At 43.8% G+C, this 22,210-nt stretch overlaps 1 protein-coding gene across 18 annotated transcripts in view; it reads left to right on the top strand.

Moving 5' to 3' along the window:
* DTNA (dystrobrevin alpha) overlaps window positions 1–22,210 on the top strand; it is a 348,338-nt gene that overhangs the window by 187,871 nt on the left and 138,257 nt on the right. For all 18 annotated transcript variants that reach the window (XM_068237333.1, XM_068237332.1, XM_068237336.1 and 15 more), the window contains one exon: window positions 14,262–14,329. In XM_068237333.1, the coding sequence (XP_068093434.1) occupies window positions 14,263–14,329 (67 nt within the window). In that variant the 5' untranslated portion in view covers window position 14,262. The remainder of the gene's footprint in view (window positions 1–14,261; window positions 14,330–22,210) is intronic.

Below are 22,210 nucleotides of genomic sequence, written 5' to 3' on the forward strand. Positions count from 1 at the left end.
GAAATGGGCTTGCCTGATAACTATTTGATGACTGTAGTTAAAAAGTAGAGGTATCCATAATGGTCCTCTCAGCCTCCCAAATGTTCCTTTCATTCTGATTGCAAGTCGTGTTGTTTTATCCAATTTGCCTAGTTGCACTGACACTTCCCTGCTGCCTAGGCGTGCTTGGAGAACTATTGTGTGCGTCATACTCCTCTCGCAGTAAATGTGGAAATCACATTGATTTGCAAAAGGTTTAAATAATTCATACAAGTATTTTGATTCCCATGAATTAAGCTTTTCCCTTGTTTTCTGCACTGAGCGGCACGTTTCTCATAGCTGCTGAAAACCACCTGCTTGAGAACCAACACAAACTACTTTCTTTCTGGCAATTAGAGACAAATTATGTTCTGCAATGATTGGTGACTAAATTATTCAATGTGGCCCTGTAGGTAGTGAAATGGAGGCTGCCATGTTTATTTTCTTCTAAATAATAAATCTTGCCTGGTTGTCCTGCTGATTTTTGGGGTGGATTCAGTAGTCTTGTTAACTTGAGACAAAAGTGGTTTGATCAGATTCAGAGCTGCTAATCAGCATGGCCTTCTTGGACTAGTGGCTTTAAAGAACTTGAGGCAGAGGATCAGCAGGACAGCCAGGCAATTGCTTTTATTTAAAAGGGAAATAACTGACTCAAACTACAAGGCTATCTCTCTCACTACAAGGTCACTTTATTGTGTCACTTGACACCCCTGATGATGCAATCGGGAAACCGGTGTGGCAGAGTGGTGAGTGGACAAGGTGACAGTGCCTATATACTACACAGTGATATATTCACATTGGGTCCCTGTAATAAGGGCCTGAAAGTAAGTAATTTTAAAGCTTAACTTTTTATAAAATTGGATAAAGAAATCAAATGTATCGTGTATTACAATCAGTGTACGCTAAGGCTGGTTTCAGACTGCGGGTTAGCTGCAGCCAAAAACAGGGCTTCGGGGATTACCGCGATAATATGCGGTAATCCCCTTCTAGCTGACAGCCAAACAGGAAGTGACATTTACTTGCGCTCACTTCCTATTTTAGAAATAAGAAAGTGCACAGAAGCAAATTGTGAAAACTATGCTTCCATGCATGTGCGCCGCACGGCCATAATTTTTAACATCCCTGCATCGCTATAGACTTACATGACTGCATGTCTGCTGCAAGTTTCCACAGCTCGACTCATAACTGCGTGTTAACGTAGGTCTATCCGAGCATCTGGGATGTTGCGAAAACGTCACTTCCGTTGTGTTGCGCCATACCATGTCATTATGAAAGTCCCCTTAGACAGGGAACACACTTCACTGTTGGCGTGCGCGTTTTCTGCACAGAAAAACTGAGTACTCATGTTAATAAGTGGACTAGTTCACACTTGATATGTTTTTCACGCGCAGAAAAAAATTGACATTCTGCATAATGACTGTCAGTTTTCTCTATCAATTACATTAGCTGCTGTGAAAAAAAAAACACTCGTTTTCCTGATTAGAAACACACTTGGTGTGCAGAAAAAGTATGCAGACAAACGAGCGCAGAAAACTGAAAGACAAGTACGTTCCCTGCCTCAGACTTTCATTGCCCTGCGGTGGGGTGTAGTACAATTACCACATCGTACTGCTCCAGTGTGAAAGGGCCCTGTTTTTATTTCAATTCCATACATGCAAATACCTATCCTTGGGAGTCTATATGATTTGCCATACATAGGAATAAGGAGAAGTTTGGAAGTGGAGCAATTTGCCTCCTGATTGTGGCAAGCATAAAGCAGACTAATACTTAGAGATGATGGAAGCTGTCATAGTTCACCTCTTTCTAAAAATGGAATTTTTCACATTGTGCAGATCACCTGATCATCACAGCAATTGAACATGCTATGTTTATACGGTATGGACAGAATAGCTGATGACTGAGGAAGGCTGTGTAAAGCATACCAGAAGTGGGATAAAACTCTATAAATAAACCTGTCTTAGCGAGCCAGTTAAAAGTTCTCAGAAGCCTCTGTAGTAGTGTGTGCATATCGCTTATATGCTAGTGTGTAACGGAAAATTACCAGCTTACCCAACCAACCAACAGGACATTTGACTTTAACCCACAAACTGAACCCCATTCCTCCCATCCACGCTGTTGACTTATCTGCCCACTCAGCTTCCTCTTCTTTCTCTTTTTTGTTGCTTGGTCACGCTGGAGAAGTCCCAAATGGCAAACTTCTCAAAAGTAGTGCAGAGGTTGGACTAAAAGGGTATGGGAGCCTGGCAGACAGAAACCACCTTTTTCAAGTGCTGTATGTGCAGATTTGGGATGCAAAGCGTGCAACAGCATTACCCAGAAATTGGTAAGCAGCAGGAGCAGATACAAAACAGTAAGGACTTCACCTCCTGTTAGCTGCAAGCATTGAGCTTGTGCACGGGAGCACCTGGGAGCTTATTAGAACTCGGTGGGGATGGAGAGACGGCCACCATATAGAGTAACATCTGTGCGTAGATGGGTATCTCTACCACATGTGAAACACTAGCTTAAATGTGGGGTTACAGAAGCTGACTCAGCTGTATTGAATTGTTTTGCTGTGCTGACTATGGGCCTGGTGCGCAAAGCAGCGGTATATTTGCTCATACTGCGCTATGCCCTAGCAACACACACACTACCCCTGCAATGCAGGTTGCACTAATAGGTTGAGCGCTGTTTCCTTGGTGTTAGTACTGGTGAAGTTGCTGTTCATTGTCTGCACATGGCAAATTTACCGCTGCTTTGAGCATCAGGCCTTATGTGTCCTAGATCGCTTATGCAAAGTGCACCAAAACTATTGCTAGCAAAATTTTGGTAACACACCAGTAAACACACCCCTGCTGTAATACGGAGATGTGAACAGATGCACTGCCAAAAATAAGCGAGAGTTTGACATGACTCCTCCCAGCTGTACAGTGCACTGTACCAGAGAGATCAGTTGGCAGTGCTTGTGGAGCTTGGGTCCTATGCCTGAATCCTAGCCTATACACTAGCTACATCCATTGTGTGTGTTACCCCTGTGTTTGCAAGGGTTTACCTCTAGGCCCAAAAGATGTATTGGTATTGGGTGCCCTCTTGAGGGACAACAGATGGGTAGTGTCTTAGCTATAGGTATGTGGCTTTAGGGCCCTTTCACACTGGTGCGGTGCAGCGTTTTTACCACAGGCCAATGTTAGTCTATGGGGCCTTTCATACCGATGTGGTGCAGCGCAGTGCGACGGAAGTGACCTTTTTGCTGCATACTCGACACAAGGGCAAAACCTATGTTACCGTGCGGCTCTGCAGTGACCTGTGGCAGACCGGAAGTCATGTAAGTCTATGGCGATGCGTTTATTAAAATGCCCAAATTAAGGTTTACGTGTCGCACATGCACGGAAGCGTATTTAAGCAATACGTTTCCACGCATGTGATCACTCTGGCCACAGGAAAGTGGTCATCTGGCTGACTGACAGACGGCGATTACCCCATACTAACACGATAATCCCCAAAGGCCTGCTTTTTGGTGGTGCGGCCTCGCTACCACCAGTCCTCAGTACCGCCGATCAGGTGATCTGACTCCTTAAACCCCAGTGGCTGCGTGCTTGAGGAACATGTGAAAGAGAAAACACTGAAACTAAAAGATCAACTTGACAACTGGCATTTTTTAAAAGTAAAGATGGCAGCCTCAGATTGCTCACGCAGCAGGTTTCCTTCAACCACTCTTTAAGGGTGCTGACAAAATTGGTCTGCCTAAGATATTGCTATTTTATATGCCAAAGCAATTCAACTTTTATGCTGCTTGTTTTGTGATGTGTGTGTCTATGGTAAAATGTAACTAGTCAGTGTAGAAACCTGGGAACTGATCTAGACTTGCCAGTTCTACAGCTGTCATCCTTCGTCACTGCTCAGGACCATATCTCCCAGGTGTCTCTGTTCTTGACACATCTCTTGTAGTGGCAACAGGTCACACATTTCTGCATATTTTTAGTGACCGAAAGTTGTCAGCATTTGTGAGGAGTGACAGTTGATCCCAATAGTTAGCTAAATCTTGCAGCTTTTCCAGAAATGTTGTGGTGACATGTTGCAGCAGAAGAGTAAATTGCTGACCTGGATACTTGCTGTCTGTAGGCTGGTTACAGCTCTTAAATCCATGCTTTTAAGAAAAATCCTCAATGGCAACACCTGCATTTCCATCCTGATAGGTTTATCTTGCTCACACATTGAGGAAGCATGGCACCCAGAGCTTGTGCGGCCATCCTATGGTCATATGACTGTGTTGTCATTATCATTCTACAGGGTGAGGCTCCAATGTGTGTAGATGTGGTGGAGGATTTTGTCATTTCAAATGTCTAGGAGCGCTGGGTTTATAATATATTCTGGTGTTTCAGTATGGATGAGGGTAACGCCTTTCGTGACTTTATTTCATATTGCAAAACGTTTTGAATCAGGATGATGTTTTTACTGACACGGTACAATACTCTACTGCTGTTATTTCATATTTAGAACTTAACGCAAGTTTGTAAAAGGGCAACAGGCAATTAATTACAAGTTTTGCTTGACTTTTACTTTGTTGATGGGAAGAACATGCCACACAGCACAGAGGGAGGACGAAATCTGTACTAAAAATCCCAGGGGTTCTCATAAGTCACACCCCAATAGGGGTTTACCGTATTGGCAAAAGAGAGCAGTTTAGGTCTGCAGCTTCTGACAGGAAGAAGTATTCCTTAAAGGGATACTGTAGGGGGGGTCGGGGGAAAATGAGCTGAACTTACCCGGGGCTTCTAATGGTCCCCCGCAGACATCCTGTGCCCGCGCAGCCGCTCACCGATGCTCCGGCCCCGCCTCCGGTTCACTTCTGGAATTTCTGACTTTAAAGTCAGAAAACCACTGCGCCTGCGTTGCCGTGTCCTCGATCCCGCTGATGTCATCAAGAGCGCACAGCGCAGGCCCAGTATGGCCTGTGTCTGCGCAGTACACTCCTGGTGACATCAGCGGGAGCGAGGACACGGCAACTCAAACGCAGTGGTTTTCTGACTTTAAAGTCAGAAATTCCAGAAGTGAACCGGAGGCGGGGCCGGAGCATTGGGGAGTGGCTGCGCCAACACAGGATGTCTGCGGGGGACCATTAGAAGCCACTGGTAAGTTCAGCTCATTTTCCCCCGACCCCCCCCTACAGTATCCCTTTAAACCGGTCTCAACACAACATGTAGATAAAGCTGTAGCACCATCACTGACCATAATAATTTCCTGTCGCAAGAGACGACCTCTTCATTTGTTACAGCCACCTGCTGAGTGCACCTAATGTGCCTCGATATAAGCAGTAGAAGAAAGGCCTACTCAGTGGTGTCTGGTATGCTTGTATTTATTAAGTGCACAAATACACAGTGGAGGATTCAATTATATAAAAAGGGTCACTATAAAAAGGGTCACAATCCACTAAGCAACCTCCCTGACAAATGTCACATCCCGCTCCTGTGGTACTATTCCCACTATGCCACAGGAACTTTGGATCACTGCCCGCTCTTGTCCCTGGTGGCTTCTTTCTTTGTCTAGTGCAGCTCCAGGTTGAGTGACAAACCTTAGTGTGTAACACCCAGCTCCAACCAATATTTGCTATAAGTGTTTTTTTTTTTTTTTTGTTTAAATCTTTTTACGCTAATTTCAACTCTGTACATGCAATCCTGTAAAAGGTAGATGCTTTCTTACTTCTGACAGAGCAACCGTCTAAGACGGCTGGTGTCTTAATCATTAATGGAAACTTTGTAATGAGAGGGATACAAAGCGTGAATATTTACTCCAAGTTTAATACCAGTGGTCTGGCTGTCATTTATTTATGGACCATTTGTTTATAAGGTATTAGATGCAGGGAGTTAGCATAAAAGCCATTTAAAGAGAATCTGTACTGTGAAAATCTTACATAAACGTACCAGCCTGTTTGTTGTCTTCTCCTAGCCCCCTCTGTGACATTGTCGCTGCTCCCCGCTGCTTTCTTGGTGATAAAATCACTGTTTTATTCATTTTGTAAACAATGAAGATGGCCACCAAACAGGAAATACATCATCAGAGCAGGTGCCTGTTTGAAGAGGCTCCTCTCAAACCTGATTTGATTGCTGGAATGTTACACCACTTGTTGCCTTAGCTGCTTGTTTGAGCTCTGAACTGATCTTTCTGCACTCATAGCTGTTCACAAGGTCACAGCTCCTGAGCCTGCAGATGCTGGCTGTGAGCAGAGACCTTGTCTGACTCATACACACAGCACACACACAGAGCCTGCAGGGGGCGTGGAGGAGGTGTGTATAACTTCTCCCTATCACAGCAGAGCAGTGCATTCCCCTCTGCCTCGACAAGGCTTGACAAAGGAAAGAAGATTAGATTTAATACAGAGACAGTGCAACTAGAAAAGGCTGCAGCAAGCCAGACCACATTAGATCAGGTGTAGGAACTTCTAGGATAGAAGAAATAAGGCTGAACATTTTGTTACAGAGTCTCTTTAAAGTGGAACTGTAAATTGTTATAAAACAAAGTATTTTACTTACCTACGGCTTCTGTCAGCCTTGCGCAGCCTTCCTGTCCTGCGCCGGTCCTCCACAATCCTCAATTCTCCCACCGCCAGCTACTTTCTTTACCATTGACGGCAACTGCGCCTGCACGCCCCGAGCCACACGTCTTTTTTCCGTGTTCCAGCTGGCAATAGCGTACTGTGCTATTAGCATTTTTCAAAAGAAAATAAAAATGGCAGTCTCCATATATCTTGTACTATAGATTTTATGTAAAGTGGCCCTGTAGTTGGTCCTTGTGCATCTTTGTGGTAGTAAGGCTTCTTCAGCAGCACTGGCTGATGTCTTAAATAGGGCTGCACTGAGTATATGCTTATATTAAATAGTGGTGCAACATAATTTTGATGCCTGAGATAGCTGCTGGTAGAATATATGTAAAACTATAAATATTCTACCATAGGGCTCTATGTAATTACGATAATGAAATTTCTGTAATTTTTACCAATATTTTACTATCGCCTAATCTGACCCCATCTCACTTGAACCCTCCCTCTATGAATGGTTAACCCTAACTGCCCCCCAAACTGATCCCTAACTGGTGCATAACACTAACCCACTCCCCAACCGAGTCCTAACACCAAGTGACCCACTCAACCGATGCCCCCCCCCCTCACCCCCAACCGATGCTTAAAGTGGTATGAAACTCAGCATTTCTTCTTTGGCCCAAAAAGATTATTTACCCCATGAAATCTGTAACCACGGGGAAAAAAAGTAGCAAAACCACATTCAAACAGTTAAAACAGAACTTTCTTTTTTTTCAGTGGGACAGCTTCTGGCATCATCTAAATATGTGATATATTTTGTTAACTAATTGTAGCTCACAAAGAATGTTAAATATTAGCAGCGTGCTGGGACTGCGCTGCCACGCATAGTAACAGCAGAGATAGCTGAGAAATAATCACTAGATAGAGTTAAATATATAAATACAGCAGCTATGCAATAAAATGCAGCTTACAGAGCAAATACTCTGTACTTTGGGAACTTGTAATTTGTAAACAGACAATGATACTTGGTATATTACCTAAACAAATATGGTAACTTTATGAGTAATGCAAAGTAGGAAAAAACATTTCAGATGACAGAGTTTTATCCCACTTTAAAGGGACCCTGAGCTAAGACGCTGGGTATGCTTTTAACCACTTGCCGACCGCGCACTCAACGCGCGCCGGCAAAGTGGCAGCTGCAGGACCAGCGACGCACATCTGCGTCGCCGGCTGCAGGCTAATTAATCAGGAAGCAGCCACTCAAAACACCAGACATACAACCAGCCACACACCGGCATCTAAACCTAATGTCAATGGAAAGTGTATAAATCGAGTCTAGATGCATGCAGTCAGCATGCCATATCCACTTGTAGCAAAAACACTGAACAAAAACATAGGCTAGGTGCAGAGGCAGTCCAGCAATGATTGGCATAGGCTTCAGTTGTTAGTATTGCAGATACCGCAGCAAGCAGTTCATCCCTTGATCATAGCAAAGCAAGCAGTGACGTCACAGTTGTTAATCTCTAAGATATAGCCTCGTTGTTAATCTCTAAGGTATAGCCTCACCAGGGTATGTTCGCAGTTGCTCATATACACTCCAAGTTAAACAGATATGTAAGGCATCTCACCATAGCATGATGGAAGTATACTGCATAGATAAATTAATCTCACCATACACCTGGACGGAGGCTGTGCGACATCCTATGCTTCCCAGCAATCCATAGAGTGTGATCTCCACAATGGAGGATGTATAATCACCATGAAACCTTGCAAGCAATGTAAATGGCTGTCCAGCTTCAGGCCAAGCTCAGCGCTGTTTCTGTCCCATCTGTATGGCAATGTGGCTGAAGGAGGCTTGCTGGTAACGTCTTACTGTGCCGCCTGAGTGGAGGTCGGGACGGCGTGGCGTCCCATGCAGTAGGGTAGTTTCCCCGACGTTTCGCCGGTTTCCGGCTTTCTCAAGGGGCGTGACTACCCTCACCTACAACTTCCTCCCTATATCTATCATGCGGCCATTTGTACGCATGTACGCCTTCGCCTACTAATAACAAACACACACGTGTGTGTGCGTGGGGACACAGAGCGGCAGCTGCGCAGTCAGGCAGGACCGGGGAGAGCGGCAGGGGAGGGGATCAGAGAAGGAGGGGAGAAGAAAAAAGGCACACGGGCGCACAGAAGATCCCCATCAGCTGTATATATGAGACCCAGTATGGGCCACATTGAAACCAGGGCACCACATAATCATATGCAGTTATACCCAACATATCAAAATCAAAAAGCCAACCATAAAAATCACTGTGCGCCTACTAACTCAAAAGGTCTCCACCCCCGTCTCGGCCCCGCCCCCGCCAGTCAACAAAGGCACCACAAGAGCCACACACCATAAACCCATATGTCTCCACACACCACCCCAACACACACAAATCTATATATAACCAATTTATAGAGTGCTGTAACTCTGTATATAAACTGCCCATCAGCCCTTAACCACCCTGGCGTTCTATTAAGATCGCCAGGGAGGCTGCGGGAGGGGTTTTTTTTTAATAAAAAAAAAACTATTTCATGCAGCCAACTGAAAGTTGGCTGCATGAAAGCCCACTAGAGGGCGCTCCGGAGGCGATTTTCTGATCGCCTCTGGCGGCCAGAAATAACACGGAAGGCCGCAATGAGCGGCCTTCCGTGTTTCGCTTACCTCGTCGCCATGGCGACGAGCGGAGTGACGTCATGGACGTCAGCCGACGTCCTGACGTCAGCCGCCTCCGATCCAGCCCTTAGCGCTGGCCGGAACTTTTTGTTCCGGCTACGCTGGGCTCAGGCGGCTGGGGGGACCCTCTTTCGCCGCTGCATGCGGCGGATCGCCGCACTGCAGCGGTGATCAGGCAGCACACGCGGCTGGCAAAGTGCCGGCTGCGTGTGCTGCTTTTTATTTGAGCCAAATCGGCCCAGCAGGGCCTGAGCGGCAGGCTCCGGCGGTACTGGACGAGCTGAGCTCGTCCAGACCGCTCAGCTGGTTAAATAACATGTCAATATGGACACACAGTCCACAATGTCAGTACGAGGGACAATGTCCCAGTGATACAGGATAAGCTAACAGGGCAAAAATAGATAGAGGATGCCAAGGGATACCCAGAGACGCAGGACAGAGCACAACGCCCAAATGCAGGATATCAAAGTGCCCAGACAGCAACCGCTACATGGGCAGGAAATGGGCAAAACTTGTCTGCTCATTGAGGCCAGGTGCTTCACATGCCTGTAAATTATAAATCCATCATGATTCACATCGAAGGAGGAGTCTATCGAGATTCCCCCCTCTTATTGTGGGGTGAATACGGTCCAACACCATAAACCTAACCCCTGCTGTGCTACTTTTCCAAGGCATAGTGTCTCGCGACAGGAGAGCCCAATTCGCCCTTCTCAATGTTCTTGACATGCTCTGACATGCGTTCCCCCAGTGGGCGTTTTGTTTTGCCCACGCGCCACAGTGGCATAACAATATATATACTACTAAAATTGTCTTGCAATTGCCAAAATGGGACAATATGACTCTCCTGCCGCGGGACGTAGTAAAGGCCATACCCACCTGAATGAACCGACAGTAATCACACCCCCCACATGTATAGGTGCCCACTGTCAAACAATGCTTTGTTTGCTTAGTCAGGAAACTGCTTTGGAGATGAAGTCAAGATAAACATTTATAGCATGCGGGGGTACAGTTTACAGTACTGCATCTTTCTCAGCTCGGAGTTTGGCTTTAAAGAGACTCTGTAACAAATTGTTTATCTTTATTTCTTCTATGCTATAAGTTCCTATGCCTTTTCTAATGTGGTCTGGCTTACTGCAGCTTTTCCTAATTGCACAGTAGCTGTGTTATCTCTGTTATATGATCTAATCTTCTCTCTATAGTCGGCACAGTCAGGCTGAGGCAGTCAGACTGGAATGTGCAGGGCTGCTTGTGATTAGCTAGAAGCTGTACACACCCCCTGCAGGCTCTGTGTGACTAACACACTCTGCTTAGCTGAGCCTATTAGAAGCTGGTTAGTTTGTTTGTAAACACTGCCTAAAACTGGCAATTACAAGCCAGGTTTGCAGCAGAGAATGGCAGAAACAGCACAGAGGGGACCAGGAGCACATAATGAATAGAATGGTATGCTTTTTATTGTAAGAATTTCAGAGTACAGATTCTCTTTAAAGGTACCGTAATTTAGGATTAAAGATGACCATGGTTTAAACAATTACTCCATTTCAGCATGATTTATAATTCATATGGTGCTTCCCAGCAATCTGGATAAGTTTAGGAACGAAGAGAAATTTATTGGAAAGTTTAATTAACTTTGGCAGACACTGAAAGCATTTTACTTTTTGTGGACTCAGTTATCTCTGGTGTTTGCTATATGCACTCAGGGCTATATTAATAAGTGCATGCTTGCCAAGTACCAGGATTAGCTGTAAGCCCCTGCAGTAAATAAGAACACAAGCATGATTCTTTCAGGAATTTTTTCTATATCTGAAAAATAAAAAGTGTTATCTAAGTAGTTAGGCTGCATACAATTCAGAGTTCTGCTAGAGCTTCAAATATCAACTAGGTTTTGGTTAAGACAGCTTAAAATAATCAAGCAGTTCCATGAAGTGTACAGAAAATTGCAACAATTTTATTTAGGGCTCTTTCACACTAGAGGCTGCGGTAGAAAAGGCTGAAAGTCAGCCTTTTGCTTAACGCCAATACATAGCGTTTTCAAAGCGTTTTCAAAGCCTTTTGAAAGAGTTTTACAGCCCATATGAAAACGTCCTTTTTTTTTTCTTCTATAAAAATAAGTGAACAAGATAGCTGTAAAACGCTTTGAAAAGGCTTTGAAAACGCTGAAGTTGGCGTTTTCCATTGACTATCATTGAAACGCCAACAGCCAACTTTGGCTGTTAACAGCCCTGAAAAAGCTCCTGGGAGCGTTGAAACGCAACGCTTCAAAACGCCGAGTTAGATGTGAAAGGTAAAATGAAAGTCTATGGACTTTCTTTTACCTAGCAAAACGCCAACTTCAGCCGTGGCGTTAAAACGCCGAAAAATCCCTCTGGTGTGAAAGGGCCCTTAGAGACTTGTACATCCATAGCCTGTAGTGTACAGCATAAACGTAACACTAAACATACACAGCCTTCCAATCTAAATTGCAATTATTTTTTTCTGATGTCTCATTTCGTGCATCAATAGCAGCGGTTTTCAACCTTTTCAGCACACATACCCCTTTGTGGGTTACCCCTAAGTAAATTTACCCCCTACCAAAGAAGCGGCGAAAAAGTGGGCGTGGTCATAATGTTTGTGGAGCCAAATACTAGTGAAATACAGGTAGTCCATGGGTAACAAAGGAGATAGGGACTGCGTCCATTCTTAACCTGAATCCATTCTCTTTTCTCCCCCTCTGTTTACCCGTGACTCTTTTGTCCCCCTGAGTCACCTATTGTCCCCCTCTGTATCAGCTCTTGTCACCCTATCCTAGCCAGGTATAAGTGCCCCCTGTAGACGTATCCAGGTATAGGTCCCCCAGTATAGGTTAGAGAGGTACAGGTGCCCCCAATGTAGGTAGCGAGCTATAGGTGCTCCAGTTTAGATAGCCAGGTGGTGCCCCAGAGTAGGTAGCGAGCTATAAGTGCTCCAGTTTAGATAGCCAGGTGGTGCCCCAGAGTAGGTAACGAGTTACAGGTGCTCCAGTAAAGATAGCCAGGTGGTGCCCCAGTTAAGTCACATACATACACTGCCCCGTTCCCGTGCGGACTCCTGCAGTCAGGCTATCCTCCTCTCTCAGTGCTTTTGTCTTCTCACCTTCACGCTTCCTCTCGCTACTTTCGGCAGCACCTCTGACGTCATGAGAGGCGCCGCTGGGTAACCATGCAGAAAGGACGCGTCGAGAAGACTAGAGCACTGAAAGAGGAGGAGTCCACGCGTGAATGGGGCTATGTAAATTACTGCATCCTTCGCCACGGACACAGCTTGCCACTTCTTTCCTGGGGGAACTGAGATCCGCCATTTTGTCTGCGACCCCTGGGTGGGCCACCTGACAGGTGCTGATGTACCCCCAGGGGCCAACGGACCCCAGGTTGAGAAACACTGATCTATAGGATTTATCATTTTTGTAGACTTGTTATATCATCTATAAGGTCACTGCAGGGGCAAACCCAGTATTTTCAAGGGATGGGGGATTTCTGAAAGGACTCCCTCAGCCATGCACAATACAGTATAATAATATGGTAGGACATCATGCTGGGTACGTACAATGCAACTTCCAGTCCAGCTGACAGGATCTGACAATTAGTTCCTGAATGTCCGATCTGCTCCTGATCGACAAAGGGATTAATCAGGAGCAGTTTGGATACAGATAATAATGAGGACAGCCGACATTGCTAATGAAGGGAAAAGTGAAGCATTCACCCAGCAAGGCACAGGGCTGTGCTCATACCTGACTCTAAGTTCCCCAGAGCTTCTCCATGCTGTGTACAAACGCTGCTGCTCCATATAAGTCTACTGTAGCAGGAAAAGAAAGGGGGCGGTGCTGTGAGCTGCAGGATACCTGCAGATATTCTGGTGTCTCAACTTGTGCCTGTCCACAGATGCTGCACAGGCCCTGGTCTGAGGGGGGATTATTGGCAGCTGCAATCCCCCTGCGTTTGCCTATGCATTGTCATTTTCCTCTGCAGGTGTAATGTGCATTATCAGTTTTAGACCTCAAGGTGGATGAAAACAAAAAAGTCCAAAGGCTTCCTGTGTCCTCTTTGCCCCCACTGTTGCCACAAACTTGTTGGATATGTTCTCGTGGCTGCACTCCCTGCCGTGAACGGTCGTTGCCATACTGTGCCTGCATGAGTACGGCTGTTCCTGTTCAGTAAGCCAAGGCTACTGCATAGACATGGCTGTATTTGTACAGTCGCAGCACGGCCACAGAGGGTCCCAGGCAGGAGATGCTGTCTTGATGAAGTCATGAGAGGCTTCTGGAGGATTCCTCTTCATAGGTAAGTAACATTTTTGTTTTCATCCACCTCAGATTTGAGTTAATAAATGTTGGTATTTTGCTATACTTTATGTGCATTTCAAGCCGCGTAAATTGGCATTATATTTGCATTAACTCAGAATTATTTGCATCTCTCTGACCATCCTTAGCTGATGAAAATAGTGGTTAGTTCAGACACAGTTGGGTTGCAATGAATAGAGAGAAGGAGCACACACTACTGCTGTGTTGCTGTGTCAGGGCTGTTTGGAAGCCAGCAGTATAAAGGCAGCACACACTGATAACATAGGATTGGATATTATCTGAGGAATTTCATCTTCTCCCTGAGCATCTGTGTGTTGGAATCCTAGCTGGATGGGCAGGCGTGGCCACTGCATACGTTATCTGTTGGGGGAGTAGAGGAACGGAATTCACAGCTGTAACTAAGATTTGCATGGATTGTGAAGCTAATAAATAATGTGAAACATTTAAATAATAGCCCAATTTATCGTAATTAGCTGCTTTGCTCAGCCACACACACACATACAGTATGCTGGTGTTTTGAGATATACCACATTGCCAAATCTTTTTAATAGCCTAATAAATTTAGAATTCTCTTCTGTTGCAACCTTTTGTTATGTATATGTGACATATCGCTATAAAAATGAACGACTCTTTATGAGCTAAATACCGTGCAATAAAGATCTTGAGTGTTCTTCGCTTCATATGCTTACGCTGTCGCTGCTGTTTCTTTACAGAATGATTGAGGACTCTGGGAAAAGGGCGAATAACATGGCCGACAAAAGGCAGTTGTTTGCAGAAATGCGTAAGTATTGCCATTTATTATACTAAGGTTTCATATCTTTTTGTTAAAATCAAAATGATTACTCCAGTGTTCTATTTGAAACAAAAAGACTTAATTTCAAATGTATTATTTTAGAATATCCAATGTAGAGAGAAGAAGCTTCGACCCAAAGCTCCTGGTATTTTAAAGAAAGACCTGAACTAAGAGGAAGATGGAAGGAGGCATTGCTGACTCCTTTACAAAAAACTGTCTTGCCTGGTTGAGCTTGCCCAGCAATCTTATAGTGAACCAGAACTCCTGGGAGTGTATAAGGGGCTAAAAGGGCCCACAAAACAACTTACTAAAACGCTACACAAAACAGAAATTTGCTTTCTTTAAAAAGAGGGTATTTGCGATTTATTCAAGTTGAAGTGAGTTTTTTTAAAAAATAATTGGGGGGCATAGTAATTAAACAGTATGGGCCTGATTCACAAAGCGGTGATAACTCAGTTATCATGCCTAAAAGACTTTAGGCGTGATAACCTTTGCACCGCTGAGTTAGCACCGCTTTGTGCTCTTTATCGCACGCAAAGTTTTGCGCGCGCAATCGCGCAACTCCGCGCAACTCCGCGCACAGCGCCCATAGGGTTTAATGGGCACATCGCACGCAAAACTTTGCGCGTGGAAAATTCGCGCAAGTTTCTTATCATGCCTAAACTGAGTTTAGGCGTGATAAAGGGCTTTTCGCTGGCGTGCAAACACTTTGCACCGCTTTGTGAATCAGGCCCGATGTGTGTTATGGGGTGGTGGGCGTGTAATAAAGCTCTCTATGAGGGGTACTATAAAGGCGTGGTAAATTTATGGTCAGTACTATAAATAGCACAGTAATAAAACTAAGAAAAAGCACCAGGACAGGGAGACAGCATAATGAGAGGCACTATAATAGGAGGTACTAAAAAAAATAAAAATACTGTTCAATAGAAGCACTTTAATTGTATTTCAATGAGAAACAATAACACAGGCTGCTATGATGAAAAGCACAGTAATGGAGTGCATGAAATGGGTGAGGCAGGTAATTTGGGCACTGCAAGGCGACTGGTAGTTTGGGCACCACCACAGACTGCAAGGTTATTTACAGGTATAGCAGTGCCCAGGGTATAATTTGGGTGCTGGACTTATATCCAGTAGGGTAGTGTTAGGTGCAGGGTAACAGGTAGGTTAGTTTTAGGAGTAGCTACTGGGGATAGGGTAGTGGTAGGAGTAGGTAGAGGGAGGGTTACAATGAGAAGTAGGTTAGGTAAAGCGTTAGTATAATATTGGCAGTATTGCTGATATTGTACTACACTAGCCATTTAACCTGGTGTCCTTTTGCCATGTATGATGAAATGCGTGCCCTATAAAGGAGAAATACAGAACAGAGGCTGTTAAAGAGGCAATATTAAAAAGTGTAGCCACTCCCATTTTTAAAGACCACAACTACTGCAAAATACATCCCATTCACCCAATAATGCAGGGGTTCCCTGAGATCTGAAATGATTTGAAGGGTTCCTCCAGGGGAAAATGTTTGAGAAAGGCTTCTCTACTCTATTTTTTTTTAAAGTGTAAAGTGTGCCTAGTTTTAGTGTGACAGCTGATTAGACAGTTTGGGAAACACTGAAAAACACAGCAGCTAATAACAGCAGCTTCCATATTCCTTTCTTTATTCCTTTGCCAGAAGTTTATTTATAGGACTCATAAGTAGGTGATATTTGGATGGGGATTTCAAGCCGTTGGCTTACACAAGCTTTCTCCTGTTGTGCTAGAAGAAGTTGTTCTGTAAATAAACTTTTGTATGACTGTACAGTTCCTACCAGCAATGTTCATATGGGGAGATACACTAAGGCTACTTACACACCAAGACGTTGCGTTTTAGGGGACGTTATGGTCGCATAACGTGACCCTAACGCAACGCATGGTGGTGCGGGAGAGGACGGTAGAGTGAGCCGCGTTAGGCGGCTCTATCCGCATAAGGTCTCCCAGGGTGGCGCTGATTGGCCGGCGGGACCAGCTGATGCGGAGCAAGACACTCCGCATCACGTGGTCCCGCCGGCCAATCAGCGGCCGCCAGTGCAGTGCATATTAAGTAGCCATGTGCGCGGCTACTGTAGCGGCATCTCCCCGCCTCCTCTCCGCCCCCCACTGAGCATGTGCAAACAGTGTAACGCGGCTAAAGCCGCTAGAACGCACAGCATGCTGCACTTTCACTACAACGTGCAGCGTTACATGTAATGCAACGTGGGCAGTGTGAACAGCCCACTTGTGTTACATTGCTGTGCGTTGGGGGAGCGTTACAGGCTGCACTAACGTGCGCCTGTAACGTCCCTGTGTGGAAGCAGCCTAAAGGTAGTAAAGATCATTGTTTGCTGAACGCCTTTGAGTATCTCTTTGTTAGCCCTAAGGAAAAAAAAAGAAAGAAAAAAGTTGTCTGGATCTATGTAGGCGCTGAAAGTGAACATCACAAAAAATGAAAATTACATTTAAATTGCTAGCTAGTGATTAAAAAGAAAATGTTGCTCTGGCAAGAAACAAAAAGTGTAATTAAACATATAAAATGGTAAAAAAAAACTCTTAAAGTGAACCTGAAGTGCGGAATCTCCCTTCAAGTTAGATGCATACCTATATAGAGGGGAGGCTCTGGATACCTTTTCCAGTCCTTTGGTGCATCCTGTCATTCCAAAACAAACCCCCTGTTGCAGTTATGCCATGCGCTTTGTCTTTGGTACTCACTGGACAGCCTTTGGAAGTACTCCCTTTCCTCTATGCTTCTGACAAACCGTACATCCGGACTACGCATGCACAAGCCTGATTACCCTGGCACATGACACTCCCACTGCTGGCATGTGGATTGCCATTGCTAGGGGCACTCTAGTCCCAGCTACAAAGAGAAAAACAAAATATATCATTTGCTGAAGTTAAGAAAGCTTAATCTAATTTGCCCATCGCAGTTAGAGGTGTGATCTAAAATATCACTAAGCAGTTATTTTTTGTTCTAGATTGAGAGTTAAACTTTGCACACGACTGGTCAGATTCTGAGGCAGGGTCACACTTTCAGATTACTGCACTTATTTTCTGCACACCATGCGTGTTTGTATGTAGAAAAAAAGCATGTGGTTTTTCTCAGCAGCTAATGTAATTGATAGAGAAACCACACACAGTGTGCAGAATTATCCTGCAGGATGACAAAGAAAGTTAACCTTTTGCACACTCGCATAATAATGTTTATACAAATGCATTCACAGAAAAACGGTCTTTGCCATTTGGATGGCCACACCCCTCTTAGCACCTCCCTAATAACTTATTTAAATGTCCTAACTTGAGGCAACGTGCCTTGATTTGTGTTTTTTTTTTCCTTATCCTGCAGGATGTCCATTTTTTTTCCTGCACTTGAAAAACACATTTAAGTGTGAGTGAACTGGCCTATTAATTATCATGAATTCTCAGTTGAAACACGTTTTTCTGTGCAGAAAACGAACATGAAAACAGAAAAGTGTGACCCCTCCCTGATAGGTTAGTTATTGCCTGGCAACCGATAACTTAAGGTACGTACACACGTCTGATATTTCTGAACGACTTGTAGTTCAAACAACAGTTTGACGTGTGTACAAACGATCGTTAGACTGATAGCAGTTTTGACTGATCCGCCTGGCGGATCCTTGGACTAACTGTCGTTCAAACGACAGTTAGGTCCGTACATGTGTACAAATGACTTGTTGTTTGAATGTCTTTTAGTGTCAAACTAATAGACTTTCAAACAACAAGTCGTTTGATCAGTCATTTTACCTGGTCCATTGTTCTATCAAGTCCATTGACCCGTCAAACGACATGTAAATTAGCTGTAATTAGCATTTCAAACATTTTGTTGTCTGTGTGTACAAGGAGTCTCAACGACTTTTTGTTTGAATGACAAGTCGTGCAGTGGGCGGGACCGTCCGGTGCGGTAGCTGGGATTAGCAGGGAGCGCGAGCTTGCACGATCATCTCTAATCACAGTAAATTTACTATGAGGCTTTCTCTGAATATGTTACAAACTTTTATTTCACATATCAATAATAATTATAATGTATGTATTTAAATCGTGCATTTGAGTACACAATGGCATCCTATTTACATAACAGGTGTGCTGGAACATCAGCCAGCATTCCCATGTAGTTATCTATCTGGCAGGTAAATCTAACAGAAAATCTTACAGAAAATTGTATGGTGTGTACTAGGCATGAGTGATAAAGGACAACTGAAGTGAGAAAAATATGGAAACCAGCATGTGGCTAATCTTGTCAGATCTGACAATATTGTCAGAAACATCTGATCTGCATGTGCTTCATCAGGATCATGGCTAAAATGTATTTGAGGAAGAGAAAGGAGCAGCAGGAATGCCAGGCAACTGGTATTGTTTAAAAGGAAATAAATATGGCAGCTTTTTGTTACAGTCGTCCTTTGAAAGCATAGTTGTTGTGCATACCTGTACTTGTGTAAACACTATGGGGCATGGTTGCTGTGCCTACCCACAATCCCCTCTGTTCACTATTCACTCAGCATGCAAGGATCTCACATTCTGCAGTGGATGAGCATGATGGCAGACCTGACAATGTGTATTATTTTTCTCTGTTCTCTCAGAAAACGACTTTTAATTAGCATAAGAGGCAGATATTTTGCGTACCTGGTGAGGGTGACCCAGCGCGCCCCTTACATTTTTATACAATGCTTAAAATGCTTGATTATAATTTTCACAGCTGGTAGTGATCATTATAGAGTGTTTAATGAGAGAAACCATTTAAAAGACATTAATTGTAATTTTTGCTTGTTAACTGGCACCTACCTGCAAACGTCTCTAAGCGTAAAAACGTGTAACATGGAGAACCCTATCGTTTGAATAGTCACTTGAAAACGTCACATCCCCTGTGATTTCAGAGTCCGTGTCACTCTTGTCAACACATTTCTATTCTCCTGAGAAGAGCACCAAACAGAATGGAAGGAAAGGCTAGCTAATTGATTACCGGGCTCTTGTTAGAGCAGATGAAAACTCTTTGACAATACCACATAATTACTGAATAATTGCCTTTAAAATGCACACAATTGCAAACATGAGCTGGAATCATGTAAGTCGGAAGGTAGAAAAAAATAATAGGAGGATGATAATGCCTTACAGTGAGCTAAAAAGAAGTGCCTAGCGCAATTGCTAATGGGATTTCCATAAATTAGATTCACGTCAGTATGAAATGTGGTTTGATAAAAGCTTCTTATATAAGAAAACCTGTTGGATCTATATGAATATGAATTGGACAGTCCGTCAGCCAAGAGATCTTGTAATAAACTTGCACGATGCATTCCCTTGCATATGCATGTGTATGCAGTGGCATTCCTGATTTAGGGAACAGTAGCAATCTCTTTTTTTGTTGTACGTTTCATGATTGATTTTATTTTATCCTCCTGAGAGGGTTGGTCACGGTCGTGCAGAGGTCACAGTGTGTCAGTCACTTACCCCATCAGTTGTTATCTTCTAAAATGAGCAGTGTTCCTCTCCTGTCTATCCTGTCTATAGGTCCGTACCCAGGACATGTTTTTTTTTGGGGGGGGGGGGGGGGTTGTGACAATATATTGTTTGTGACGGACAATCGTTTTGTTGTTATTGGGTAACCTTGTTTAATGAAATTTCATTAAAAGACATCCAATTACCCTCAATGATCGTTCAAATTGAATGACCATCATGATGGACCAGCAATCATTCCGATGTCCATGGACTCTCGAGCAAATTACTATGTTTGTTTGAGCAATCGTTCACGCCCGTCGTGATAGACAATGCCGGAAGATGGAGGGGGACGATCATTCACTGCATCGCCACAAATTCCCTGATCCATATTCTGGTGGGTACGTATAAGAGTTGGTTTGTTCTGAAGTCCTGGATTGTGCATACCTTTGTAGCTATGTAGATAATGTACATAATGATTCATCCAATCGCAGGAAATTTAGACTTTATAGCACATGACATCCGTGATTAACACCCGCTATTTTAAATGGAATTTGTGCAGAAAAGAAATGTATTGGCAGTACAAACCTGGGATCAAGAGAGATGCAGCATCCTATAGGTGCGTACACACGCACTACCAAATGTAACGACGAATCCGCCAGACCTTCCCGCTGGGCGGTCTTTAGCCGACAGTATGCGCGTGTGTACGCGATGTCAGCGGACTGATAAGGCTTTTTCTGAATGATCCGCTCAGCGCACCTTATGAGTCAGTGGTTCCAAGCCTGTCGTTTGACATGTAGACTAGCACAGCACAGTACAGCCTCATGAGCAGCCCAGTACTTGCATAATTCAAAAGGGGAATGTGATGTGGGTGGGTGACTCCTAGTCAGTGTAGATTGTAGCTTGCTACAGTAAATCTACACTAGCAAAAACAATTAACCAAACCACTATTATACAATTATGAAAATTAGAGAAAAGAAACAAAGTATTGTGAGAATTGTGAATACAGTCCCCGACTTACAAATGACCCAACAATACAAACAGTGAGAGAACGGGAAGAAGTCATGACATTTTTCAAAAAGTCCTTGTAGTTTTTGATAAAATCGATTTTAAAAAAAAATCAAAGAAAAAAACTCTGTAAAATGTACACTATACTATATAACTAGTTCTGTGTACAAATGCTATACATTGAAAAGCAAACCTGTGGTCCGGAAGTTTGAGTGGATTACGTGAATTCAGTTCAAATTCAAAATTGTAATTGGGTAGCATCGTAATTGCAAAATTTTATGTGAAATTTCACGTAACTCAAAGGGTGGAGGGGGGCAGAGGTGGTACAGAGGGACACATTGGAGTCAAAGGTGGCACGGAGGGGTATGTTGAGGTAACAGGGACAAAGGCGAGATGGCACAGGGGAGCAGAGGTGACACTGACTGAGACACTGGAGGCTAGGGAGGTCACAGAGGTGGTAGAAGGGACAAAGCAGTCACAGTGGATTCAGGTTAAGAACAAACCTACAGTCCTTATCTTGTTCGTTAACTGTGTGTCTTCTGAAATGGGAGCTAGCCGGGATGATGCATTAAGGCTGAACGGTGGTATCATGGTTCATCTGGTCCTTCTTTCAGCATGTAAGCACTTTTCCCTTGGTCCTTTTGCCCATCTTCTTTTGCTGCTAGCACGGCTGCACTTTTTGCACTACGGGAGCTCACTGTCGGTGTTTTCTGAGGTATTCATTGTGTTGCCTATTCAAATTTGCTATTGTTTTACTGTCATTCACTTTATCATGACTCATGATACAACCAATGTCACCTGTTGGTGATTTTTTTGATTGTTTTTATTTTGTGATATATATCATTTCCTCAATAAAGATTTCCATTATTTAGTTTCAGAGGTTTTTATTGAATGAAACAGAAATGAAAATGGAGTAACAGGCGAATTTACCCCACGCAGAGCGATATAGAAAACAATAATACAAATATAACACAACAGAAAAAAGCTCATTGCATACAGAAAAAGAAAATAGGTACCAAACCAGAGAGTTATTATGATAATTAGCATAGTTTACCATCATGGGACATATGACAAAGAGTTTATCCAAAGAAGAAAGACATTCGTGTTAGGTAAAATATATTCGGTATCTCAAGCCTTTGTCAGCGTAATCTAGCCATGGTGACCAGGTGTTGCTGAATTGTAACATTTTATCTTCAGTGATAGCAATCACTCTTTCTAATATCATAACTCTATGTATTTTGTCTATAATGTTTTCTAACGAGAGATAAGTATCTTTCCATCGGGATGCAAGGTAAGTCTTGGCAGAGTTAGCAATATGCTGTAGTAATCTATGAGCTGGATGTTTAATATGGGCCAGTTTGTTACCTAGTAGTAGGACTAAAGGAGTGGGGGAGAATGATATTTGGAACATTG

This window comes from Hyperolius riggenbachi, chromosome 5 (assembly GCF_040937935.1).
Source record: "Hyperolius riggenbachi isolate aHypRig1 chromosome 5, aHypRig1.pri, whole genome shotgun sequence".
NCBI classification, from domain to species: Eukaryota; Metazoa; Chordata; class Amphibia; order Anura; family Hyperoliidae; genus Hyperolius; species Hyperolius riggenbachi.